Source organism: Podarcis melisellensis (genome assembly GCF_964234715.1).
Source record: "Podarcis melisellensis genome assembly, chromosome: 2".
Classification (NCBI taxonomy): Eukaryota; Metazoa; Chordata; class Lepidosauria; order Squamata; family Lacertidae; genus Podarcis; species Podarcis melisellensis.
This window is the reverse complement of record NC_138529.1, coordinates 36,739,990-36,767,616: the sequence shown is the minus strand read 5'-3', so window position 1 is coordinate 36,767,616 and position 27,627 is coordinate 36,739,990. Positions and strand designations below refer to the sequence as shown.

Genomic DNA, 27,627 nt, shown 5'->3' with positions numbered 1-27,627 from the left:
TTCAAATGAGAAGCAAATCACTATGGCTGGATTTCCACAGTGGCTTTAACAGGATGCGAAACAGTAAGCAGTAGCTACAAGATGGGAAGCACATTAAGTTACTACAATCACGGGACAACTACTTTCCAAAAAAACACCAGATTATACCTACTTGTGACTGTTGAGCATTCAGCGCTTCCATAAACACCCTGTCACAATGAACTGCGTCCGTAGCTGGCAAGTGGGAGCCTTCTGCAGTACATTGCAATCACGTAATCAAGTACCTGGTAGTACTATAATGACCACAAAGGGAGCTACTTTCAAGTACGGTAAGTGGCTTGGGTCCCACATGGGTCCACCTTCAGATGAGTGTGTGCTTCCCATGTCTGTAACCTAGATGGAGCCTAAGGTTATTCAGGGCTTCAGTTCTTGACAGACTTCCCACCTTTTTCATGAGTGCTGATGCCACAAGACACATGGGTCTGTGCAGAATTTGGAGTCTGCCATTGCAAATTTGTTAAGTTCTGCAACTTCATTATTAATATACCCCAAAATGAGGTGTGTGTGTGTGTGTGTGTGTGTGTGTGTGTAATGGAAAATTTCTTTGTCAGCTCCATGAGACTGTAGATAAGTGAAACTAGTGGCATGGTCCTTCTACATTTAGGTCGTCCCCACAGTGTGTGGAGAGAAGGCCAACTAAAGCTTCTACTATCTGCAGAGGGGCTGTCAAATTAGAGCTTCAAGCCTGAAGTTCCTGAAGAATCCTTCTCATTGTTTGGTCTCCAGACAGGGTCATGTTCTGTGTTATCAGCACAAAGGCCACACCAAATGGTTTAAATGGCGAGAAGTGACAAAGTGTTTTGTTTTTTTAAAAAAAAAATACTTATGCAATTGTGTTCCACTGTAATTTTTGTAAATTAGAATCTTTTACCACCTTGTTCCTGTGACCATTGATCAGCATGGGTACCACTGCCAGAGTGCAGTTTTAACCAGTTGCAACAGGTTGCTTGGGAACATAGGTGGAACTTTTCTCTAACCACTACATACACACTTGGAAGCTTCCATTTTGGCACAGAAAATTAGCTTCTTTCGTAAGGGGAGGCAACACAGGGCTTGTAAAAGTAAATTCAAAACCTAAACCAAGTAGCATGATATTTCTCAAGGTCTGTCACATATACACATTGCTCACAAACAACTTAAAACCTATACAGTGGTACCTCTAGTTGCGGACTTAATCTGTTTTGGGTGCCGTGAAAAGTCCACAACTAGAGTGCCTCTTCTGCGCATGTGCGATCGAGTGCTTCGGTGCGTAAGCTGAAAGTCCGTAAGAAGAGCGGAAGGCAACACAAGGTATGACTGTATACAAAACTGCAGGGAAAAGAAATTCTTTTAAAAGATAAAGGATTTTAACACAAGATATCCTCCATGTATATCTACAAATAAAAACTTTACAGTGGACTTGTAAGACTAGAATTGCGCTCAACACATTTTGAGGGCATCCCAATGAATGGAGCAAAATTATAATAAATTACATTGTCAGCATAACTTGAAGACACTGAAGGCTGTGCTTATGCCTCACTACAGGAATTTGGACATTGTGCGTACATCCACATGGAAGCTTCTCTTGATTCTGTTCAGCATGGCAGACCACAACAGGGTATGTAGAAAATATTCCTAGGAAAGGCCACTATCTATCCCCCTCCAGGATACCCTCATGATGAAACTGAAGGGCTAGTTGTGCATCCTGCATGCCCACCCTGATATCACAATAGGCAGAAATATTGTGTGTGTGTAGAGATACTGAAGGGAACAAACTGCAATAAGGCATCTGATGCCCTGAGAATGTGCCATGTGGACACACCTTTTCTATTTTAATGCAGTAGCATGCCCAGGGTCCCTCAGCCATTCTGAGCACCTTTCCTAGCACAGAGGTAGGTTTCAAGAAGTGTTTTACTTCTGCACCAGTTTTAAGCTTCATTTTATTCTTTTTATACAGACGCAACTATAAGATGATTGAGATATATACAATCTTATTTTATGTATGTATTCAAATCCATGCACACGGAACACAGATTACACCTCTTCTATGCTGCAAAAGGAGATGAGACCCAAATGTCCAAATCATAGGACTGCCCCATGTCAGATATTGAGTCCATTTATCGTGATAACATATCTCACACCTCTCTACTAGTCAGCTTCTCCCAGGCTCAAGGATTTCATTGCCTTTCCTGGGAGGCAGGCTGAGAATTCAGACAGACACTTAGAGAGGAGTGAAGCACCAATGTCCTCTAATCAGAGGTTTATATTTTTACCATGCACAGATCAGAGCCTTAAGGTCTCATCTTGCTTGTGTGGGTTTTTTGCATGATGGTCATTCAAGATTTGCATTTCTCGGTAAAAATTGCAACAAAGCATACCCGTATTTTTGTGTGTTAAGATTGGAAAACTAAACAAAGGAGGAGCTATGGAAGAAGCCAAAGCTATAGCAAAAACTTTTAAGAGATGGGTGGGGGACGATCATTGTTGAAATATTTGATAAAATAAAAGAAATAATGGAAGTACAGACAAAGACCTCATCTTTTGTTTTGTTTTTGAACAGTGCAACCAAGTGGGATAATATTGCAGGAAGAGAGGAAATTGTATCCCAGAGCAGAATAAGGATACTGTTTAGAATTACAGTTTTGTGGCATGATCCGTCAAGTACTGCTGGTGTACAGCCTCCATATATTTCAGTGATCATGCATTGGTCTCCCCCATTTATTCAAAGGCTGTACTTTGGCAGTGCTTGGTAGTTATGTAGTTACTTACAGCACAGTTCTATGCATGTCTACTAGGAAGTAAGTCACACTGAGTTCAATGAGAATCCCAAATAAGGGCAGCCTTAGTCACTCATCAAGAAATCTCATGGGTGTAATCCGATTAGTCTTGACAGATATCAGGGTCTGACCTAAGCAGAATCTGCCAATGAGTGGGTTTAATACCAGTGTAAGAAGTTGCTGAAACATCCTTGCCTTAGGTGTCACATAGGACTTTGCTATTAGGCAGGCTTGAGTGCCAAAAAGTTTATTAACTTCCTGGACTGGACTTGGCTGCCTTTGTGTCTGAATAACTTAATCTCTAGTTCCACTGGATTAGATTTACTCACCTCTGCAACTTTGGCCCAGTGATCCTATATGAACCTGCTGCCTTACCTTTTGACTACCTGGATTGATAATTTCCCCCATGACTGCTACCATCTTCAGCCACCCATGTGCCTTGCTCTTTCTAGATGACCAGGATCCCTATTTTATCTCCAAAGCAGACCAGAAATATCCACAGAAGCAAGACAATTAAATGAGAGAACAGGAAGCAGTTTCTACTTTTTCAAAGGAATCACACAAGATGACATTAAAGCTGATAAAAAGGAAGTTAATTACTGGTAGGGGGCAAAGTTTCTTTCTTTGTGCCACCCAATCTGACTGGCATCAAAGTAGTAAATGTTAACAGAGGTGATGCGGTAGGAAATGGCATCACTGGTTAGTTTGTTTTGTCATATTTTGGTAGCATATGATGTTTGGTAATGATAAAAAGCCTTAGATAAACTGTAAACCTAACACAACACCTTTCTGAGAGCAGTAAAATCCATGGCACTGGATTCTTGGCATAGAGATTTGCGTACTAAGTGCCAGGATCAAAGCACATTGCAACATGCTCTGATTCTGGTAAATTTATTCTATACCGATGTACCTCTGTTGGGAGTTTAGAGACTCGCTGTGCCTCTTAAAAGGTCCTCAGACGCACACACAGACAGTATCAGGCTCCGATTAAATAAAGACATTCCAAATATACACAGACTCAAGCAACAATTGAACTCTACACAATTCCAGTGGAGAACAAAGGCAGTTCCAGTTCTTTGTAATGTTCACATATTTAAGCAGTACCTCCGTCTCCAGTTGCATAGAATAGCTGCCGGCGCTCTATGTACAACAAACCTACTGCAAGTCTTGTCCTTTGATTGGTCACCATTTGATATCCAAATTGTTGGCAGCTGGCTTTTCCGTGCTGTATTTTGTATGTAATGATTCCTGGACCTTCATGGAGTCCATCCCATCCAGCCATTCCTGGTAGAGCTTCTGCACCTGCCTATTGGTTTCAGGAAGTCGGACAGGAACTGCGGCGTAGACATCTTCCATCTGCCTGAGCAGGGCTTTGTCTGGTTTCCCGTCTTCAGTCTGAGCCTGACCCTTTCCATTTAAGCAGCCTAAGAGTGGAAGGCCAAAGCCGGGAGATAGAATTGATTTGCTTAGGTAGAGAAACACATCGGCCTGGATCAGACAACAGCCGTCTCTGGTCTGGCATGGTGGGGAGCAAGAGGGTTCCTTCCTTGGCCATGCATTAGGTCTACCTGCACTTCTTGCATCCCTGAATGTCCACATGAGGGTGTCATGTTCAAAGGGGGTTTGCACCCAAGATCCAATACGCACAGTCTCAGATTGTGCTGTATAGCCCAAATAAAATTCAGGAATCGACCATATGATCCGAGCCCATGTATATTGGACTTTATGCACATAGGCCTTTATTTGAGCATGACACCCTTGGGTGGGTGTCTAATGATGTCGCAGGAGAGGCAGGTGGGTGGGGAAGGAAGGCAGGGTCTCACTTCCCATCATGTCTACAAACCAGCAACAGCCATTGTTCATTCCAGCCTTTTATACCTTTAGCACACTTTTTGGAGAAACTAAGCTTTACTGATTTAATAATGACAATGGTTAGGTTTCCCTAAAGCAGTTTCCCTCTTCTCCACTTTTCCATCTCTTCCCATTTACCGTATTTACTTGAATCTAATGCGCACCTCAGTTTTCAGAACCTTGAAACCAAAAAAATATTTGCTGGTGAGTGTAAATGTGCCATCGAATCTAATGCACACCTTAATTTTCACAATGTAATTTGGCCAAAAAATGTGAGCATTAGATTCAAGTAAATACAGTATTTATTATAAATTTATTTATTTATTCAATACATTTCTGTACCACCCTTCACAGTAAATAACCCTCAGGACTGTTCACACACTTAAACTTATTGTTATAATGATAAAATCCTACAAAGCACAATGTAAGAAGTCCAGTATTAAAATCATGCCAAACCAGCTGCCACAAATCATCTACCATTACAAATGGGGAACACTGATCAACCACCTTTCTACATTTTCCAACACCAAAATCCAGTGGAAATTTAGTATTGGAGTACATCAGACCCAGTTCTTTTATTGCTTTGCCATAAATGAGGCCACCACACAATGCTGTGTCCACTGAGCGACACTGCGCACAGCAGCTCAAACGCTGAGTAAAATAGAATTCCAGGTATTTTTTTAAAAATGAACAGCTACAAAACATGTAGCAAAGGAAACATAATATACGCGAATAGCAAAATCTGGTGCTCAGTTAAGACTGCTCTGTGGCCAAACCAGGGCTACTGAGAAATGAGAGGGGGTGGGGAGTCCAAAGTTTGCCCAAAAATATTTAGGGGGGAGGAAACCCTAAGGGTGCAAAAAACAAAACAAAGCTACAAAGGGTCCAGCAAGGACTGAGCATGCTCAGTGGCTATAGAATATTAAGAACTGGAGAGGGGGACATTGGAGTATCTTGAGAAAGGGTTCAGCTGGCTGGCTGGACAGGGACACTCCACACCGCAATGCTTTGTTACAGGTCCCAGCTGAAGATAGAATGCAGCGTTTTGACTTTGAGCAGGGTCTTTGAAAAACCTGCAATCCATCTAAAACCAAGGACAGAAGCTAGAACCTTAACCTGTCTATTGTACACCTGCCAGTATGGGAGCGGTAATCTCTTAAGATTTGTTGTTACCTCCAGGACAGGCCAAAACTTCTATGAAGTGGTAGGAGCACTTTCCCTTTTTCAACTTCAGGACCATATTCTGAATGTTTCGAAAGCCATACGCAGCTGCAAAGCGTAGCACCGTCTCGCCATCCTTTTCCAATGTGACCTCCTGGAAGTCTTTGTTTCTGAAAAGCCACACAGAGAAGGTGCTCAATGCTACTGTCTGCAGCATTAGTTTGGGGGATGACTGGAAATTCTTGGCTGGGTCTTCCACACAGAGAGGGGGGTCGCTGCAGGTACGTGGATGAAAAGGGTAGACTTCGCACAGCTGTGTCTGACCCTGATGGTCAGGAATACTTTTTATCTGGGGGAAAGGCCCCCTTTTTCCAGCCTGGAACATAGCCACAATTGGACTGCAGTGCCCTTGATAACAGGGTTGCCCACTGATGGCTGACACCATTGGTTCAACAATATATATAAATGTTAAATACTATGTGTGCATGTATATCTATTTAAAATGCCTGGGTTAAATAGGTCTTCACTTGATATGTGATACACCCATGGTGGTCCACGCACCAGGACAGGCCATCATTTTCTGCCGTGTGTAAAAGTGGTAAAAAGCTACCTTTGCTGCAATGCAACCTGTGAAGAGGCCAAATGTACCAATTTTCTGATAAACATATTTCAGATGTGCAACTTACTTTAACGCTTTGTATACGACATCCTTCACTTCGGTATCGAAGAGCTCCTTGGCAGCATATTTAAATATGTGCTCCAGGTAACCATCAGACTTCCTTCCATCATGACGGATTAACTCGGCCTCCTTTACCCCATCGAACCTCATAAAATAAGGGAGGAAAGCAAGAAGGTGAGGAGCAGGCTCACCTTGAAGAAATGGAGATCCCGCAACAGAGCTTAATGGGTGTATATCTGTGCTCTAGTGGTTACCAGCCAAGAACTAAAACCATATAAGTATATTACTAAACCACAGAGAAGGAAAAGAATTGCTGCAGCACTGTAGGTGGGGAGCCCAAGTGACAGGGTGTGGTTGGCAGTGGGAGACAGAGTCACCCAAGTCAACGTGACCAGGGCCACAAAAAAACCTGGAGCTGGCTCTGCGGATACACAGCCTTTTTACAATAACAGGCTGAAGAAAACCACTTTGCCATGTGTCCTTCTTCCAAGATCACAAAATTATAGCCTGTCAAAAAATGTGATAAGTGGTCATGATTTTATGTATGCATATATATTTAAACTAATGTAAAGATGTTTTCAGCAAAACAAAAACATCTCACAAATGCTACTTACAGGGTATCAAAGGCCACCTCAGCTATTTCTCTCAAAGATACTTTGCTCTGCTCCATTATCTGGAACACTTCACCTGTAGAGGGGAAATTAAGTTGATGCTTAAGCCCACAGAGATACAACCAGGAATGTGGGGGAGAATCCGTTTTCTAGAGGCAGTAAATGTGACACTCCAGACATTCTAGATCTGCTCTGATATATTAGCTAAGGACATAAGAAGAATTCAACTGGATCTGACCAAAAGCCCATCTAGTCCAGCATCTCGCTTTCTACAAAGACCTACCACATTTTTTCCACAACAGGGGCATTCCTCCCCATACTTCCCCTGGTCCCTCTCAGCTCCCTCCCAAAACACCCTGCTCCAGCTGTGGAGGTGGCCCTGTTGCTATGTTTGGTTTTAATTTCATTGCCTGTGTAAAAGAAAGAGAGGGGGGAAATTGAATAAAATAGCAACAGAAGCATGTTGGATGGAAGATGCCTACCTGACGTCAAAACACAATCAACATCTTGAGAATTGTACAGAGGGGTGTGGAAATCTTCTCGCAGGGCTTCTAGCTTCTTGTCATAGCAAGGTGCCACAATTATGTGGAAAATTTTATCAGGGGACAGATTCTGATGGATGAAGAAAACAAACATATTGAAAGAAAAGCGAAAAGCATTTAGGGACACATTGGATTAAAAACACCTTTCCAGGATGCTATTCACACAGTTTAGACATATTAGATTGGAACTTTGTGTGCCTTCCCAGAGTACTGTTTCCTCATACAGCTGTTACTCAGCTGCTACAGGAGTACCCCAACTGTCTTTTCTCTCAACCAGCATATCTGTTGTTCAGAAATCACATGTTCCCATTAATAAAACAATTTATCCATGGGAAAATGCAATTCTGCCTCCTGGCTAACTTATCTGAGACTCTTGCCATAGCCATGTCTCAACTGGTTAAGGGCGTATTCACAGGCACCTATAGCAGGGCTGTGTGAATGTACGGTGGTATGTCACAAGTTGAAACTGGGCCATCTTGGTATAGATTTTGGTTTTTGTATCTGTGGCCTCAATGATATAACTGATGAGGATTATTAACACACTCTCCTTTTCCTTATTTTGTAGGTTAACCAAAGGTTATTCTATCGTTTTCTTTGAAGTGCAACATTGCCTTTTTAAAAAGCCAGAATCAAGCAAATATCCCATGCATTTCACAGATTAACACTTCAGAGCACAACTTCCTCAAACTGGATTTTTTTATAATAAAAAGCCTGCTTTTGCTAGTGGAAGTGAAACTGGCAAAACTATATCAAAGCACCTCTAGAAAAGTCAGCTGATCCGGAATGCGGTGGCACCGCTTTTGCATAAGGTCGCTCATAGGACACTTATAACCCAGTTTTATGTTAGTTCTTTTGCTTTTCCAGTCAGTTTGCAGGCTAAATCCATGGTGCTGGTTTTGACCTTGAAGGCCGCACATGGTCTGGGATGCCTGGGGAAACACCTGTTGGAGTCTCTGCTCGGCCTAGCTGATAAAGCCTCATCTTCCTCTGAGCCGAGCCTTCGGAATCGCCTCCCAACGTGTTTAACGACCTGAGCCTTTGATGAGGCTCCAAGGCATGTTCCCCGAGTCAGCAGAGTTTCCAACACAGGAAAGAGACGAGAGGTTTGGGCTACATTGCAAAGAGTTTTATTTCTAAGCTACGCAGACAGAAAACACCAGTGGCGTAGCGTGGGGGGTGCAGGGGGGCCGGCCGCACCGGGCGCAACATCTGGGGGTTAGGGGGCGCAAATCCACGGGTTAGGGGGCACAAATTTACTTGCCTTGCCCTGGGTGCCGACAACCCACGCTACGCCACTGGAAAACACATCCTCTCTCTATGAAAGCAGAGAGCAACTGAACAAAGGAACAAAGGAAACAGGAAACCACTAACATCACATCCCGTCTCCCTTCCCGTGAGACTTCCAATAGTATGGAATCCCAGGAATGTAAACAGAGTCCTGTGACTCCAAGCAGCTGCTCAGTGGCAAAACAGGAACTAACAACACCTTTTCCTATAAGGTTCTCACCTGCTCAACAACAGAGGGCTAGTTCAGAGAACAAAGTGTGGGTGCCACAACCAGGGGCGCCAGGAGGCCCCCAAGACTGAGGGGGCCTGGAGTATGTTGCACAGTTTGGAGGAGGCCAAGCACTCTGGAGGAGCCAGCTGCTGAAGCTGTGACACCCATCACACAACACATGCAATGCCACACCTATCAGTCCAGAGAATACCAGGAATAGTTAAGTTACCTGCTGCCTGGCAAAATAACCTTTGACAAGGGAGCCCATGATCTGCTGTGGTGACTTTGCAGTACAAATGTGTGGCGTCACTAGACTGGAGAGGACTCTCTCGGCATACTGGATCCAGCCTAGAATTAAGGGAGCAGAACCAAAAGAAGGAAAGGTTAAGAATTATAGCAGAAACTTCATCAAAGCAGGATAAATAATGAAAAATCGAGGAATGATAACATGAGCTCCCTTATTGACTAAACATTCAGCCAGTGCTTTAGAAAATTCCTCACTTGACTCACTTTATTATGCTGACCTGATAATGAGGTTCGTGGAATGTAATCTTTTTTGCTTTCCATAACTTTTTATCTCTAATGTCATTACATAGCCTTGTTCACTTTTAAGAAGGACTCCAAATCTCACTCCCCACCCACCCATTGATAGAACCTCAGTATATAAAAACATGTACAAATGTCAACGTTTGAAGTACAGTGTTAAGTGCATCCGGTTTGCCCAATTTGAACCTTGGGGACAAAAAAACTGCAAGGGCAGAAGTGCTTTCCTACATAAGCAAGGTGCCCTGGATCTGAGCCTTTGTCTGCTCATATTTTGTGAGGACTATTGTGGGGGGAAATAAGGTATGCCTCCACCCCAAATCAATTGTGGATGCTTATTGAGGTACAGTGGTACCTCTGGTTACAAACTTCATTCCGGAGGTCCGTTCTTAAGCTGAAACCGTTCTTATCCTGAGGTGCACTTTTGCTAATGGGGCCTCTGGTGCGCGATTTCCATTCGCATCCTGGGGCAAAGTTCACAACCAGGAGCAGCTACTTCTGGGTTAGCAGAGTTCGTAACCAGAAGAGTTTGTAACCAGAAGCGTTTGTAACTAGAGGTACCACTGTCCACTACTGGGGTGAGGTGTGGACTGTACCAGCTATTCTTGAAGTACATCCCAAGCAAAAGAGCTGCTATGTTTTGCTCTATCATTGGACAAAGTGAGCCAAAAGCATCAGGCAGCAGATACTTGGGGGGGCGGCAGCAGTCCTCTGGTTCCTCCTCTTAAGTGCCCCAGCCTTTCTTTGCCCCTGTACCCCACTTGCTTCTGGAGGATGTGTAAACTACATGGTCTTTCCTGGCCCCTAGTGGCCTTTTGTCCTCAATGGCCACAGAGTGACAGGATTAGGGCTGTGCTAAATTTTATCTGCAAACACTCTGGAGTGAAAAATTTGAGTGGCAAGTCCCCCAGAAATGTGATCTTTCACATTTTCCCCCATGCCTGTTTATAGATTTGATCCACTGCTCCTTTGGTACCAATTCTTAGGGCCTCTTCTTCCTTCACTGCAAGATCCCACATAATCAGGGACCACATAGTGAACATGATGCAACAACGTGACATAGCCAATCAGATCTATCAATTGCATTGCTCTCTATCTGAAAAGTGGGTGGAGAGCATTTGTCCCTATTGCACAAGAGCCAGGCTAACATTTTCCTATCTTGTCTCTCTGCAGTCTGGTGCTGCCATTGCTGCAGGACACCATGATGGAGCAGAGCACAGGTTTGGTTGTCTCATTAATGGTGGCATCTCCTATTACCAGAAAACAGCAAAGTAGGGTCAGGCAGATAATGGGGCTCCAGTGCCCCAGAAGGACCCACCATGATAACTGCCCAGGGTCTACAGTGGTGCCTCACAAGACAAAATTAATCCGTTCCGCGAGTCTCTTCGTCTTGTGGTTTTTTCGTCTTGCGAAGCACGCTATTAGCGGCTTAGTGGCTTAGCGGCTATTAACTGCTTAGCGGTTTAGCGGCTATTAACGGCTTAGCGGCTTTAAGAAAAAGGAAACAAACTCGCAAGAACTCGCAAGACGTTTCCTTTTGCGAAGCAAGCCCGTAGGGAAATTCGTCTTGCGGAACAACTCAAAAAATGGAAAACTCTTTCGTCTTGCGCGTTTTTTGTCTTGCGAGGCATTCATCTTGCGAGGTACCACTGTACTTTAAAAAACAAACAAACAATTTTGTACCTTTAAAAAGTGGCACAGCTGAGTGGTTTCAGCTATGTTTCTATGGTGCAGCCACCTCCCACCCAGCTCCAGAATGGCTTAACTTCTGGGAACTCATGGCAAGGCTAACATGGCAGCTGGAACCTGTTCACTGCTGGATTATTGAACATTAACATTATGTGGAAGGGAGAATCTATCCACCAATGGAGCCATCCCCCTCATGTGACAGCACTGGCTGGATCTGATGGGAGCTGAAATCCAGAACATCAGGAGGAGACCAGGTCAGAGATGGCTGCTGTGAAAGCTACGATTAACAGTCGGCAGCAGCTTATCTGAGCACCACACTCTGCTTTCCTTATCCCTCATCCTTGTCCTTTTCGACTGCAGCCTCCCATATCTACAGGCAAATGAATTCCTTGACCTCTGACATGTCTGGATATATAGCTGTATGTTAAGACGCACGCAAACCCCTGAACAAGGGTGAGATGAATTCAGACAATTGTTTTCTGGCTGGTGTCATTTTAGACCACAGGTCTTCATCAATGCACTATCAGGTCCTGCCATTTGCAGCACGACTCATCTTGGTATTGTGCCAATGAAGCTGGGTTCTTTCTTTTTTCTTTAAAAAACCCTCTGTGCCTTATTATAACGTGTGTTATAATCTAACAAACCTTGGTGGAGTTTAATGAGCCAAAGCTAAGCTTTCCTGTTTATAGCGTGAGTCATTTCATAGGTTGGTTGACCTCCACGTATCTATTTTTCAGGAAGAAAAACAGACAGAGTTCAGTCAATTAACTCCAGCCTCGCAGTCTGCCTTAGTCATTGTTTAGATATGCAAATAGACTTGGAGCATGAGCCACGGGCCCCAGGAGACTTTTATCTGCTCCCCACACAAACGCCTAGCCAAGGCCCTTTCTGCACAGTCATTGACTAAAGAGCTGAACTTGAAAAATCCAGTTGCAGGGAAGCTGGAGTGCAGAGGACTTGCTGGAACCAGAGCCCTCCTGCTTTTGCCCATAGCCCCACACTGCTGCTATAGGCACAGTCACACAGAGACAAACTGGGAGTGAAAGAGGAGAGGGGAGATTCAGCATGGAAGTCGCAATCTAAGACCACAATCCATTCATTCGAAGCACTGTTATACCTCTTTAACAGTCATGGCTTTGCCCAAAGATTCCTGGGAACTGCAGTTTCTTAAGGGTGCTGGGAAATACAACTCTGTAGAGGTCTCTGAACAACTATCAGCATCCCCAACAAACTACTGTGGTACCTCAGGTTACATACGCTTCAGGTTACAGACTCCGCTAACCCAGAAATAGTACCTCGGGTTAATAACTTTGCTTCAGGATGAGAACAGAAATTGTGCTCCGGCAGCGTGGCAGCAGCAGGAGGCCCCATTAGCTAAAGTGGTGCTTCAGGTTAAGAACAGTTTCAGGTTAAGAACAGACCTCTGGAATGCATTAAGTACTTAACCCGAGGTACCACTGTACAGTTCCCAGGATTCTTTGGGGGACGCCATGACTGCTGGAATGGCATAGAAGCGCTCTGCATGGTGTGGATGTGACCTCAGTTTTTGTGTAACAAGGAAATATTAACTAACTCAGAGGGATTCTTAACAATAATGACAGCAGTACTATGCTTGCAGGAGTGGGATCTTCCCCCAAAGACACTCAGATTTTTAGGAATCACCCACTTCTTTTTGTGATGTGGATGATAAAGCTTTGACTATTCCAGGCAATCGCTCACTTGCTGTTTCTGCATAGGTCCCATTCAAATGACCGGGATTTCTTAGCAGTGCTTGAAACACTGCAGTTTATCTGCCCCAAAGTAGGCAAGTGGTCTTTCACTCACCAGCTGCAACTTAATGCAGAACCATAAAAGAAAAAATATATGCACAGACAGATCTGCAAATTAGGATGTAATTTACAGCCTTTGCCTTTCATTCCTTTATCTGCTCCCCCTTATTTCAAAATATACCTAGAGTGGAGTAGATCCACTTACTCTAGAGTCAATGCATTTCCTTCTGTGTGGTGCTTCCTGTGGCATGACAGGCAAATATATGTTGCTGAAAATTAGTACATTTCATCTGCATCTGGAGAGTGAGACCCGGACGGAATTAAGGAACATTTTAACATGCAAACCTCCTTCCAGATGAACTAGATTTCTGGCATGTTTACAAAATGATGTCTTTATTACGGTGTTGTATAATGGCACATTTGTTTGTTGAGCTGCCATGGCAATCAAGGAGCCAATGTCAACATCGCGGATATGGTATATATGTGTTGATCGGGGGTTGACAAGATCGTGCTAGTCTTTCTAATTTAGATTTTTATTTTTTTTAAAAAAGAAGGCCCTAGGAAGATGACAGGAAACCAGAACACACAGTCATGCTCCCTGATTGTCTTGCAGTAAAACCAACACATGCAAGTAATAGATATGCTTTTGGGTGGGGGTGATGGTGAGATATATATTGCACCGTAAGCACAGTGGAGCAGCAGCACAAGACTTTCTATCAGTCACGAGTTTGGGGCTGCACACCACCTGGCTGCAGAAGTGAAACTGGCCCCATGCTTCGTAATGGAAAGGCAGGGGATTTTCCTAGCCACAGTATAATCCAGGGACCCAGAACACAGAAGGCAGTAAATTCAAAAAAGCAGAAACAAAGCTTCAAGACCTCAGTGTCTTCAGCATGCCTAAATGAGCCAAACAACATCCATCTGAACTGTGACCCCTTGAAAAGAGCTCAGCCCTACCCTCTAGCCCCATATTGATGACGGGAGGTTGGCACAAGTTAACATGGAGTTTTAGCCAGTGGGCTCTACCATAGTGGAGACTCCAGGAATATTCTGGCTGGCAGAATGCTGCCAATGGCTGGCTGAGCACCTGGCTGGAGGACAGGTTAGAGTATCAGACTAGGATCTGGGAGAGCAGGGTTCAAATCCCCACTCAGCCATGAAACTCGCTGGGTGACCTTGGGCCAGTCACTTACACTTAGCCGAACCTTCGCCACAAGTTTGTTGTGAAGATGAAATGGGAACGTGAACTAGGCTGGTACACAAATGTCAATAATAGTAATAGTGGTGGTGTTTTTCTGGCCAGCAGCAGCAAGCAAAAAGGCCTCAAATGAGTTATTATGGAGGTGGAGCAGCTGCATAGTGAAAAAGAAGGAAGAACTCCCACCCTGTCCAACAAACAAGCCCATCTTCTGCTCTGGCCAGTTCAACCTGACAGGGTTAGGGACAGATGGTGCATTCGCTGTTCTGTAACACTTAACAATGTGCCTAAGACGGCCTTTCTCACCTGGGCAAGCTGAAGCAAACATTGGTATGGCGTGCTCTTCTTGGTTCTGATGGCGGTACCGTTGCACAAACTCCTTCTGGCTCTCCAGAATACTAAAATCAGCAGCTATTGTAGTGTCAAAGACATAATGCACTCCTAGAGGGAAACGGGTAAGAAAGGCAAACAATAAAACATCACCAGATTAATTTTCAGAACATGTTACTGTTTAAAAAACAACAATTCATTTTGAAATAGATATGTTGTTGCCTTGCATAAATTCTATACGTTCTCCAGCCTTTTTATCATATTTAAAAATAAAGAGTTACAGTCATACCTCATGTTATGTTTGCTTCATGTTATGTTCTTTCAGGTTATGTCCCGCGGCAACCTGGAAGTACCAGAAAGGTTTCGCCACTCGTGCATGCACACAAGCGCCAAATCACGCTGCGCACCTGGCAGATACAGCGCTTCAGGTTGTGCTTTTTTCATGTTGCGAACGGGCCTCCAGAATGGATCCCGTTCGCAACCAGAGGTACCACTGTATAGCTCTTTCCCATAATTTGTGGTCTGAGAACCTATTCAACCAGAGATGCAAGGCACTGAACCTGGGACCTTCTGCACACAGAGCACTTGCTCTACTACTGAGATCTGGTCCTTAAGTACTGAGTTGACATGGGAATCATGCACAAGAACACAAAGGTATGCACCTTTGTGAAGCTCATTCCTGACCTCTGGAATCCCTCTCCTTCTGGTGTTTGAAGCACCAGTGCTGGAGAACTGTAACACAGCAGCAGAGGAGGACTGTACATCTCACAGAAAGGCATACAAGGCCCCCTTGCAGATGTCTCCTTGAACTGAGGGAGGTTTGATGAGGTGGTTGGGTGGAGGCAGCAGATACCATCCTGATCTTTCTCCCTCTAGGAGAAGAGCCATAGCTTAATGGTAGATGATTTGCTTTGCACACAGAAGGTCCCAGGTTCAATCTTTGGCATCGCCAGGCATGGCTGGCAATGTCTCCTGTCTGGAACCCTTTAGAACTGCAGCCAAATACTGAACTAGATAGACCAATAGTCTGTCCCAATATAAGGCGGCTTCCTGTGTTCTTGAATGTACATCCCTGCACTAGTTGATGATCTAAATTCCACACTTGAGATAGCTTCCTTCCACATCCCTCGCTCAGTTGCAGCATAGCAGACTTTTACATTCCCTGTTTATAAGCAATACCCACAAAAAACTTGCTATGTTCTGTTCTCACCCTTTCTTCACTCTCCTAAGTGCCCTGTTATATCATAGTGTGTTAATGACTGAGGTCACACACCCATCCATGAATCCCTTGCTCAATTGTTTCACAATCCTATATTTTACCAAGCTGACACATGCTGTAAAAGTTTGCCAAGGAAGCAAAATGCAAAAATAAATGAAAAACGCTGTGTTTGGCTTTTTTGTTGTTGTTTTTTTCTCACCATAACAAACCTACCAAGACTTTTGAGGAAACCACATAGTCTCTGGGCTGCTTCGGTAACAGTAAGACTGAATTTTGCAGCAAAATAAGGCAAGGACTGAGGACATATAGACACTGCCAACACTTTGTGTTTTGAGGTATCACATTTCTGGAAAACAATACACAACAAAACATACAGGTGCATTACAGCAACAGTTCAGGATATAGTTTTTGCATCAGATGACTTCCTTGCATTGTATTAGTTGCTCTCTGATACAGGTTAATCCAGCTTTTCAAAAAAGCTTTCAAGGAAGTGGGCAATTTTCCATCTCATGTCTCCCTCTCCCACCCACATCCTGCTTTGTAGGAAATGGAGTATTGTGCTGAAGAAGCACTGCTTTCGCCCACCTCCAATATTAAGGAAAGGGGAGAAAAGAGGAAGAACACCTTAACTGGCAATTACTACAATATAGCAAATTGTTTCTTCACACAGGGAAACAGTGCAAATGTTACAGTAGCAACTGGTCTCCTTTCTATCTCTCTTCCAAACTGCTGGTGGTAGCAGTGAGTGGCAATTTCATTTCCCATAATGCCCCAATAGAATGTTGCTTTGGGGCACTGTGTGAGATTCAAATGGCGGATCCCCACTGTGGGCTGATATTTTGATTTCCCATGGTGCCTCTGGAGCACTGCTATATTGGAGGCACTGCAGGTAAATTCAAATGGCCAGCTACCACCAGGTAAGCCTCACCGTTGCATAACCTCCAACATTTCTCCGATGAAAATAGGGATGTCCCATTCCATAATGATAATTTTACTATTTATATCCTGCACATTTTATCAGGTTTCCCCAGCCACTCTGGGCAGCTTCCAACATATATAAAAACATTATAAAACATTAAACTTTTTTTAAAAAAACCTTCCCTATATGCAGAGGCTTTCAACCTTTTTGAGTCCACGGCTCCCTTGACCAACTGCCTTCTTTCTATGGCACCCCTGTGGGGCTCAGGAGCCCAGTTATGTCACCCCTTGCCTGCCGATTTGGCAGTCTCTCATGCTTTTTTGAACACCCTCCCTTGTGGAGTGTTCTCTCAGCCTCTTCTCCTCTCTTCTCTCCCCTCTCCTTGGGAGTCCCCTGGGCAGCTGCTTCTGCCACCCCTGATCTCTGAGGTCCCCACCACACCACACCCCAACGACAGGTACCTCCTCACGCTGCCCCACAGGGATCTGGGCAGAGGATGCCCCTAGCCTTACCAAAGGTGCATGTGAGACCTGGTGATGGAACGGATGAAGCCCTCTTTCCCTCTAGATACGTCACTCTCCAGCGTGAAGGATCTTGGCTAGCATTTTGATGCCAACATCATCATGCGGATGCTGTGAAAACCTTGAACGCATGAGCAGCGCTAATCCCATAATAAACACCTGTCTGGAAGCACCCTCTGTCTTCTGACCTTAAGAGAGCTAAAGGCAAACAGCTAGGCAGAGCTGTGAGTTTTGTGACAGGAAAGCCGCATGGTGCTTCCTCCAACCACAACTCGTTAGGAAATGAAATCACACTAAAATAAAGAGGACTATTGCTGCAGCGGGAAAGAATACCAGCCAGAGAACAGAAGTCACAAGTGCTGTCTCAGGAATCTATTAAAAAATTGCTGCCCTCTTACACAGAACAGAGCTTTTAATAAGGGGAAGGATCTAATCTGTCACATGTCTTAACTGAATAAGAAAATCTCTTGAAGTTTGCAGTCTGCTCAAAATATACAGGGCATTTAATTCTTTATTATTATTATTATCATTTTTAAAATGATAGCACTTTTTGGGTACATTTAATTGAAAGGTGCCGTCAATACTGCACCTGTATGACACCTGCGCCTGCAAAATGTGTTGGTTGTGTTTGCATAGTTCATATATTTCCAAGTATACACATTTGTTATTTTTAGGTATACACTTAGAGTATCTGAAGCGTACACCTACAAAGCCTAAGGTATAAAGCAATCCCTGCCACAGACTTTCATTTAAGGATAAGAAACAATAGGAGATCGTGGAGAGAAAAGGAGAAAAAGAAGATCAAGCTGAGAAGATGGAGAAGGAGAAGAGGCCTTTAAAAAATGATAACCAAGGGAGAGCTGTCTGGATGTCAGAAAGGAAGAAGTACCAAAGTTAAAGAGAGGTCAAAGCAAAAATGCAAAAATGCAAGGATTGGAGGTGGTGGTGGTGGTGAATATCGGGCAATATCTAATACACTTGTTCTGTAATAATTTCTACTTTCCCCTCCTCTTCCTGCATGCACCCTCACCAAATCTACTTCAAAGGGTTGAGGGAACATCTAGAACATATGTAGGGGATGTAGCAGGGGGCGAGGGGGGGGGACAGGGTAAGGAGAGGGGGACAAATTCCACTATGCAGCCCAAAGTCCTTGCATTAACACAAGAAGGGCACAGAATACTGTCCACTTGGTTTCAGAATAAGATTGCCAGAAGAATGAAGAGGATAATAAGGTGCAGAGAAAGAAAGAGGATAGGTAAGGCAGAGCCAGGACATTTTTTTCCAGCTAGAACTCACAGGAACTCAGTTCCGGCACCTCTCAGATGGGCGCTATTGCCATTCTAAGAGAATGAGGAAGGTGTTCATGATGAGTTCCAGCACCTCTTTTTCTAGGGAAAAAGCACTGGGTGGCGCAATTAATGAAAATATCTGGATATGAAGTTATCTGCAACTGAATGGCAGAAGAGAGAGGGAATCAGTGTCAAGACCTGACAAAAGGAGAAGGAAGTGAACAATAAAAACCAGAAAGGCATCAGAACTTATGATGGAAGCCAAAGATTTTAGATCAGAGACGGTTGAGACCAATAATCCCAATAATGTCCCAATTATCCCAATAACCCAGATGAGAAATAGAGAAATCACAAGAACTGTAGCAGTCAGATAAAAAGGTTGTGTGTTGGGATGGTTAAAAAATGGATGCCAATGAGACTGAGCAACAAACTGGATCTGTGGTAGGAAAAAGGAGAGAATGAAAAATGCCACCCAGACCGTGTGCCTGGGGAAAGGAAGGGATTATACTATTTCTAAGGCTTAAAAAGGAAGTCGGTGATCTAGTTGGGAACAATGCTTTTTTTGAGGACTAAAACAGGAGAAGACAAGCAGGAGATGTTTCGTAAATAGGTAAAAGGAGAGGCTGTTAAGTAGAGAAGATGTGAGAAGACCTTTAAAGTTGGGAATAAAGAACCCAGAGGATTAAAATGTCTCGAAATAAAGGCAGAAGACATGGAGCGAGAGAACTTGGGAACAGGAAGGGGGGATTCATGGGAATAAGAAATTGTTTCCATCTTCCATGTTAAGATAGCATGTTTTCTTTATATGCATGTACCTGCAAGCACCATTCCTTTTACCTTATTGAGGTTCAGTACATGGAAGAGCTCTTTCTGATTCTGCTGGAACACTCGGACTGCTTCATCGGATGTTATGCAGTTGTCACAAGCTAAGCAATCGCTAAGGAATATTTTAGCGTTAGCCAACTTATGGAATTCACTTTTCTGTAAAGGAAAAACAACAGCAAGTCAAAGACGGAGCTATCTTAATTATTCTCAAAATGGTAAGGAAGGCTTTGCCAACATATGTAGGAGCTTAGAGGGTGATGCTTGAATTGTGGTAGAAAAGGTAAAGGAGCCCATAATAAAATCCATAAGCAGCCTCTCTTCTTGACACTCCCGTCCTCACTGTCAGTCATGGCTTCTGAAAAAGTTTTCTGAAAATAGTTCCTATGAGGCCAGGACAAAAAGGAAGAAGGCAGAGTCCCCTCTGCCCTGCCCTGTAATTCAGGTTATTGTGTTTTTTTCTTCTCTTTAACCTTCACAACAACCCTGTGAGGTAGGTTAGGCCTAGACACAGTGATCAGTCCAAAATAACTCAGTAAGCTTTGTGGCTAAGTGGGGAGTTTCAATCTCCACATCACACTGGCACTCAAGCATATTACCCATAAGTAAAATGATACTATTTTCAAGAGATACAAGGCAGCCATACTTAGCATTTTTATATAGCTCTTGTATTTGTCAGTAATACACCTGTGAAGCCCTTACAGCTAAATGGCAGATACTGAGCCTGACTACTATGGGAGACGGAGACGGGGGGGGGAGTTGCTCAGCAAAATACACTCCTAGCCCCTAGACAAATGTCTGGGGTTCGGCTGGCACTCAAGAATACAGAAGTGAGGCACCTCTGGCATTATGGATAGCTTGTAACCCTGTGATGATAAGAATGGCAGCTCCTCCTTTGTGTAACAGATTGTTTTGTACATAGAGAAATGTTTCAATGATTATTATTATTTTTTTAAAGTGGCAAGTACTGTTGTCAGTGAAGCTCTCCAAATGAATTTAGTGTGAGGAGCTGAGGAAATGACATCTCAGATGGTTTAGGTGAGCCTTTGCCAACCTGGTGCCATCCGGAAGTTTTGCACTACAACTCCCATCAACCCGAACTAGCATAAGTGTTATTCAGGGAACTCAAAATGTGGAACCTTAATCGTAAATCCTCTAAACATTTTGGAATGTGCATTTGCCTTTGATTATCTCATCATTGGGATGTTAACAGTTGCAACATTTCAACTGTGTAAAGCACTCTAATAAACACACAATCTAACCCCAAAACCACAATGTTTTCCAGAAACCAGTAGTGTGCAAGGAAAGAGGGGGGACCCACAATGGCTCCAAGACAACAAAACCTCATCACGGCTAAGTTTAAGAGGATTGGGAACAACGTGATATTGGATGTAATCCTATCCTCACACACCTGAGAGTGAGGCCCATTGGACCCAAGGGTGCTCACTTCTGAATAGACATGTACATATAGATTACCGTATTTTTCGGTCTATAAGATGCAGCAATCCCGCTGGCTGTCCTGGCTTCTTGCTTGGCTGCGTGCAGCCTCTCCCGGGCAAAGGGAGCCTTCATCCCTTGCCCAGGAGAGGATGCGCGCGGCTAAGGCTCCCCCAAGAGCCGCGCTCCCTTTAAAGAGCATGCAGAGTGTGTTGTGGCCCTTGGGGGCTTTTCCCCAGGGAGGGAGAAGGGCAGCCCCCAAGAGCCGCAAGAGCCGCACACACACTCCCCCAAGAGCCACACACACACACTCCAGTGCTGAGCAGAGCCTCTCGTCTGCATCTGCTCCATAAGTCGCACACACATTTCCCCTTACTTTTTAGGAGGGGAAAAGTGTGTCTTATAGAGCGAAAAATAAGGCATATTGCTAGAAATTAAACCAAAAGTGTTACCTCTTCATTTTCATCATTTGAGTTGAGAACATCAGCTGGTGTATTTTGCCGGTCTTCATTCCTCTGTTTATTACTACATTCCTGAAACAAATCATAGACTTTAGTTGGGAACGAACAAACAAAATCACTGATCGAAGCAGCTGCCCAGAACAAGATGGGATGGAACATTTCTACGCCTACCCTCATTTTGTGGGAGCTACATTTTACCAGTACAGCGGAACCTCGGTTTTCGAGTGTCTCAGAAGCCAAATGTTTCGGTTTTTGAATGCCAAAAACCTGGAAGTAACTGCTTTCTTTTTTAACGTGCCTCGGAAGTTGAACAGCTTCTGCGGCATGTTTTTGAATTTTCACTATTGAAATTGACATTCTCCCTTTGCGCCTGGGTTGTCAAGCATTTCGGAAGTCGAACCATATTCTGGAACGGATTACATTCGACAACTGAGATTCCACTGTATGCTTAGACCAAATGACAGGTAGAAGTTGATATGTCTGATTATTGTTGTGGTTATTTAGGGTGCTTTACATAAGTAAAAAAGAAAAGAAAAGAAGATAAGCCTGTGCCCCTAATCTCAACAGAGAGGGTGTCAAGTGGGGGCGGGGGAGGGAAGGAAGAAAAGACAGAGGAAAAGAGACCAGTCTAGTTAGAAGTCTGGAAGTTAAAGTGGAAATGAGTGAAACCAGAGAAGCAGAGAACTCAGACATCCATGGTTGACAGTCCTGAATAATAATAGTAACAAATTCTGTGTTGAAAGAGAAAAGACTCTTAGCATACTTTAAGCCTGCAAAATTATTATTATGACAATCTTCTCTAGTCTATAATAAATGCAAATCTTTAATGTGCTTTTTTGTTTGTTTTGCTGCAACAACCCCCCTCTGCAAAGTATAAGTTATTATTCCTGGGTCATAAAAACACTCTAAACACTTAAGGCATAGCTTTCCGAAAAGGGGTATTTGTCCTCCTTAGGTGGCTTGACAAGATGGGGAAGGTGGTGCAAGGTAGGCTGCCCTATCGAGCTCCTGCGTGCACAGTACATATTTTCAAAGTTAAGCCATACATACACAGAGGTACTGTTTGTGAGCAAGTTTGGTTCTCGAGAGGCCCCGGGGCAAAATGCAAAGCCAGCACATAAGTGTATATCTAGGAACCTGAGCACTCAGCCCTGTCAAAGTGAACTGATAATAAAGTAACTAAGAAGGTGATTTGGAAAGAATCAGCAAAATGGCCACAGAAATAGTAATGAAATAGCCTAAAATACTGTTAAAAACTTGTTATAACACAGCACGGCTGGCTGCTAAGATAGTGTAGGACTGACACTGGAAACACCTTTTCTCCTGCAGATAAGAGGGTGATTGCTTAAAATTCTGAAATGGACAGACTAACTGACGTATTTCATTGAAATTGTGAGGCAAGCAACTTGATTGAAAAATGGACTCTTATTTCTTACTAGAACATGTCAACAGTAACGATATATACCTGTTTTTGTATTTTCAATAGTACTGATACTTTTTAAAAAATAAAAATATTGTGACTTTCCCAACTCCCTTTGTATGTAGAAGGACTGCCTTAATTTAGAAGGGAATCTTAATCTATTTGAGTGTTGGGACAGGTGACGTGATAGTACTCCTCATCGCAGCCTAGTAATAAGGTTTTGCTTTTTAGATAAAAGCAAAAGGTGAGGAATCCAAAACAAAACCCTTACATCCAAGTAGTCTGTGAAACTTGCTGGAATCCTTTGACTGCACACTTGGAAATATGTCTCACTGGGTTCTGTGGGGCTTTCCCCAAGTTAAGGGTACACAGGATTACAACTGCAAAGCCCAGCACTAGGCATGTTTACTCAGGAATAAGTCACAGACAGTTCAAGGGCACCTACTTCTCTGCACATGTGCAACCTTAGAATTATATAAGGAAATGACCGACTCACCTTTTTGGTGCAATTTTCACACTTCATTTGTAGGTCTCTTTGTGTCGATTTTCTTTGGTGTGTGGTTTATATGCTGCTAAGCCGAGCCTCACGCCAAATGTTGCCGGATTGCTTTCTTATATTTGCATCCAAGAGATGTAGAATAGGAGGCAGATGCCTCTGCTTTTCACCTGCCTGAAACAGAAAAAAGCACAAGAAGAAGCGAGATGGTGGTTGCCCTTTACTTTACACTGCCTTCCAGCCCTCTTATAAACAATACTTCTTTTTGAACAAGGCTTCCTGGAACCAATGAGAAACCGAGAAAGAGGGACGTCTTGACTGCTCAGCTGACAGCCCTACCTCTTTCGCTTTTGAAAGGGGGAAGTTTTTGATCCTTCAATACTGCAGAACTGACTAAAGGGCACTAAGTGCAGTCAACTTATCTGACATGGAAAGGCGATCACAATGCAATATGTTCCGTGTCCTATCAGTGATTAGCTCCAGCGTGGCATGTTTTTATTGTACGATATAGACAATGGCAACAACGTGCTTCTCTTGCCATGAAACCAAGACAAATATTTAATTGGATAGCCATAATATGTCTCTCTGGAGCTGAGAGAGAGGGAGAGAGAAAGGAGATGGTTTTCAGACATCGTGGCAGGAGCACTGCATGGATGAGACACAGGGTGACACAGGTGAGTCAGAAAGATGCACAAGTGTGTGTGTGTGTGTGTGCGCACCACCTCAGATATATACAACTTTGCCTTGCTCAGGGACTATAAGGAACTTGGCAAATCCTCTCCCATATGGATAGCACAGCTTCCTTTCAAAAGGTAGGGTGTGAAAAATGCAAATCAAGAAGCACATCTCTGGGAGTTCTCTAAATGCCCGCCACTCAGTTTGACATGTTTTTACAGCAGCTGCTTCCTCTCCCAAGGGCTCAGAGCCCCAGGCTAGCAATTGCCCTTCACTTCTGCCTTTAAAGGGGTTCTCTATTATGTGCATTTCGAGATGATGCTACCAATGGCTACAATTCCCAGGTATCCCTTCTGCCACAGAAAATGTCTGATGCCCTTAATTTCAGAATCTCACATCCCCCCCCCCCTTACAAAGGGGAAAGATCTAGTAGAGTTCAGCAGTCTCCATCATCTTGGAATGTTGGTTGGTGGTAAGAGTCATTTATTGCTTGCCAGCATTTATTTAGCACGTGGGAGGTACCTAAGTGAAGAATTATACCCCCCCCCCCACTGGAATATAAACGTCCCCAGGGTACCAGGGCTGCTGGTACCTGCCTGTTTGCTACAACCAATATCATCTTCTGCTCCCTGGCCAAGTCTCTTTTACCTCTGGCCAGCCATAGCCAAGGTTAAGAGATGCCTGGACCAACTGAGCGGTAGATGCAATGGATACCTCTGGGGGAAACCCATCCGTAATGCAAACATAATTTGGTGCACAAGCTCATCATGCGTTCGGAAATATGGAGCAGAACGACCTGCCCTGGTTCCCTTAATAACGTGGGCTATTTATGCCACATGTCCTCATGGGAACCAGCGGGGTTTACCCACATGCATGCATAAGACACGTCAGTCTGTCTGCACGACAAAGCAGCCCTGCCTTCAGCCGCCCAACCCTAAACACGTTTACCTGCAACTAAAGAGCCGTTAAACCATGCTTTGGATCCCGGCTAAACTGGCCTCCCATGCTCAAACAGAAGTAGATCTCCTGCGTTCTGTGGGGTCTCCTTTTCGGTTTAAGCATTTAATAGCTGCCTCAAAAGAATAGCCGAGCCTGGTTAACAGTTGATCTCAGGGATTACATAACGAGACTGGCTGCGTGTGTGGCAGTTTGTGGGAGCCCCGGGTTCTGATCCTCCTTAATGGAGACTGGCACAAATTCAGAGCTATCTACTCCTTATCATTATCGTCATCATGGCAAATTCCGCATAAAAACCAGCAATTATAACATCTTAAGCAACCGGCAGACAGGCACTGCTTCTCGCGGCTGCAGATGCAGAAGAACCGGGGGGGGGTGACCCCTTAAAACATGAGCAGGAGCCACGCTTCGCTGCAACAGCAGGACGACCACCATGCAAAGGAATGAGGGGAGGGGGGGAGAGGAGAGGGAGAAAAGCAGAGGCACCGTACCTTGTTGCAAAACTCACTTAAGTCACAAAGGGCATCCCTAGGAGAAAGGGAACCTCGCCAGGGCAAAAGGCTGGTGCATGAGGCTAGGACAAGAGAGGAAGCGGGGAAGCGGCCCAGGACACGAGCGCGGGGTCCTGAACGGTTCCTATGTAAGGTGCAGAGAGCTCTTCTTTTTTCCTCCTGTTTTTGGGATAGTCCTGCTTGTCCTCCCTCCTCCTCCCCCGCCGTTTGCAAGCGTTCATTGTAGACTTGAGAGCTGTCACGTAGTCCCAGGCATTTGGGTGGAAACGCGGGAAGGGGGGGGCAACGCCCCCGTGCGGCAGAAAGGTGCAATTTCAATATGTCCTCATGCACCGTGCTATGGTATTTTTTCTCCCTAGCTGGCTACGCCAGGAGGGTGGTCCATCCGAGGATTACAGTATGATGCCAACAACAGCAGCTGGGTCTCACGCCCGACTTTGATCTCTCCCCCCTCCCATTAAATTCCGTTCTGTCATTCTGCTGTCGGCTTCTCCTGTGCCTTTTTTGTTTTTTAATCAATCTAATCTATTTTAGACTGCCAGCCGCCAAGGATGCTTCAGGTGCAGAATATTCCTGTCTGCTGAGCTCGAGGAATTTGCCGAGATGGCTTTACCATGTCTCATATGCTTGTGATACTCCGTCTTTTCCTCTGCTTGCTGTTGCCAACCAATAGCAAATGCCCAGAGGTACTAACTTGAAAAAAATATTGGGAGAGGGAGCAGACATGCCCCACCCTGCATAATCGATCACAAGACGTGGCACATGCACACCATTTGAATGACAATGCCCATCAACTTGGGGGGGGGGCTATTTTATTGGGGAGGGCAAAGGGACCTTGCCTCTAGGAGTCAGTTCCTATGGCAATGTCAGAGGCCTGAAAGCTTGAGTTTCTTAATTTCTTCTGGAGACAATCCAGGATATGATTCTGACTACCCCCACTCCACCCCAAACGTCCTTAACATTTGAGCTTCAAAGCTGTTGTGCTCTTTAGAAAGGCTCCTTTCTTTAAGGGTATTATTTCTTACTGGCACTTATCTGATGCAGGTCTAGGTGTACATTGTGGAAGAAATTACTTGGAAATATGCATGTCCCCCATGCATACATTTTAGATCAGAAGGTCGGTGGTTCGAATCCCCGTGACGGGGTGAGCTCCCATTGCTCGGTCCCTGCACCTGCCCACCTAAAATTTGAAAGCACGTCAAAGTGCAAGTAGATAAATAGGTACCGCTCCGGTGGGAAGGTAAACGGCGTTTCCATGCGCTGCTCTGGTTTGCCAGAAGCGGCTTAGTCATGCTAGCCACATGACCCGGAAGCTGTACACCGGCTCCCTCGGCCAATAAAGCGAGATGAGCGCCGCAATCCCAGAGTCGGTCACGACTGGACCTAATGGTCAGAGGTCCCTTTACCTTTTTTATCACAAGAACATATAAATGTCCTGCTGAACCAGGCCAAAGGCCCACATAGTCCAGTATCCTTTCTCACAGTGGCCGACCAGATGCCTATGGGAAGACCACATGAAGGATATGAGCATGATAGCACTCCCCACAAGTGTGTTTCCAGCAACTCATGGCAACCAGGAAGGCTGATGCCATTAGAAGAATCCACATATCCACCCTTTAATTGTCATCTTGCCCTTGCTTAATGCTGTTTCCCAACACAGAACTGGGCAGAGGAACTTCTGTGTTCCTTGGAATTGAGTTCATGAGTACTGTACTATATTTGATAAAATAAAGCAAAACAAAACAAGACTGATAGGAAAGCAGATTGAAAATTTGACATTGGATTTTGTTCACCAGTAATTATACAATTTTTGAAAACTGGAGGTATTTTGTTTCATTTTTACAAACAAGTGGTAGATAAATTTTGTTAAATAAATTGATAAAATGTAAATTGATAAAATGTTATTGATAAAATGTTTGTTCTTCATAGCATTGAGTCAAAACATCATTTTCAGTAAACCTATTGAGAACTACTGCTTTTAGATTTCATGTTTTAAATTCATAAAGTGATCAGTAGGTGATAATGGGCATTTGCCATCCCACATATACACAGAGATGTTTTGCATTTCTTTATTTGACTTCCAGGACTTCATTTCCTTTGGTTATATGACCAGTGACCCTGAGATAACTTTTTCATCTAGAGCATGCTGTACTTTATTACATGGGTAATAATTTAATCAGAGGCTCAAGTGAGTTGAAAGTAAGGAGTCCTAGAAGGTAGAATATCTCTTGAG

General features: G+C 44.1%; 1 protein-coding gene across 3 annotated transcripts; it reads right to left on the bottom strand.

The window, feature by feature from the left end:
- Positions 1 to 1,940: 1,940 nt before the first annotated feature.
- Positions 1,941 to 25,655, bottom strand: NARF (nuclear prelamin A recognition factor). Of its 3 annotated transcripts, none has more exons than XM_081897996.1 (12): positions 25,374 to 25,655; positions 23,251 to 23,424; positions 21,326 to 21,406; positions 19,452 to 19,595; positions 16,099 to 16,231; positions 14,643 to 14,777; positions 9,367 to 9,485; positions 7,580 to 7,709; positions 7,101 to 7,173; positions 6,494 to 6,631; positions 5,820 to 5,977; positions 1,941 to 4,219 (listed from the first exon to the last, which is right to left on the bottom strand). In XM_081897996.1, the coding sequence occupies exons 2-12, from the start codon at positions 23,275 to 23,277 to the stop codon at positions 3,978 to 3,980; spliced, it is 1,380 nt and encodes a 459-aa protein (XP_081754122.1). In that variant the 5' UTR covers positions 23,278 to 23,424; positions 25,374 to 25,655; the 3' UTR covers positions 1,941 to 3,977. The 3 variants fall into 3 exon arrangements, with proteins under 3 accessions (XP_081754122.1, XP_081754124.1, XP_081754123.1); XM_081897998.1 differs by having other exon boundaries at positions 25,391 to 25,655; XM_081897997.1 differs by lacking the exon at positions 25,374 to 25,655 and adding an exon at positions 24,874 to 25,228.
- Between the last annotated feature and the right edge of the window lie 1,972 nt (positions 25,656 to 27,627).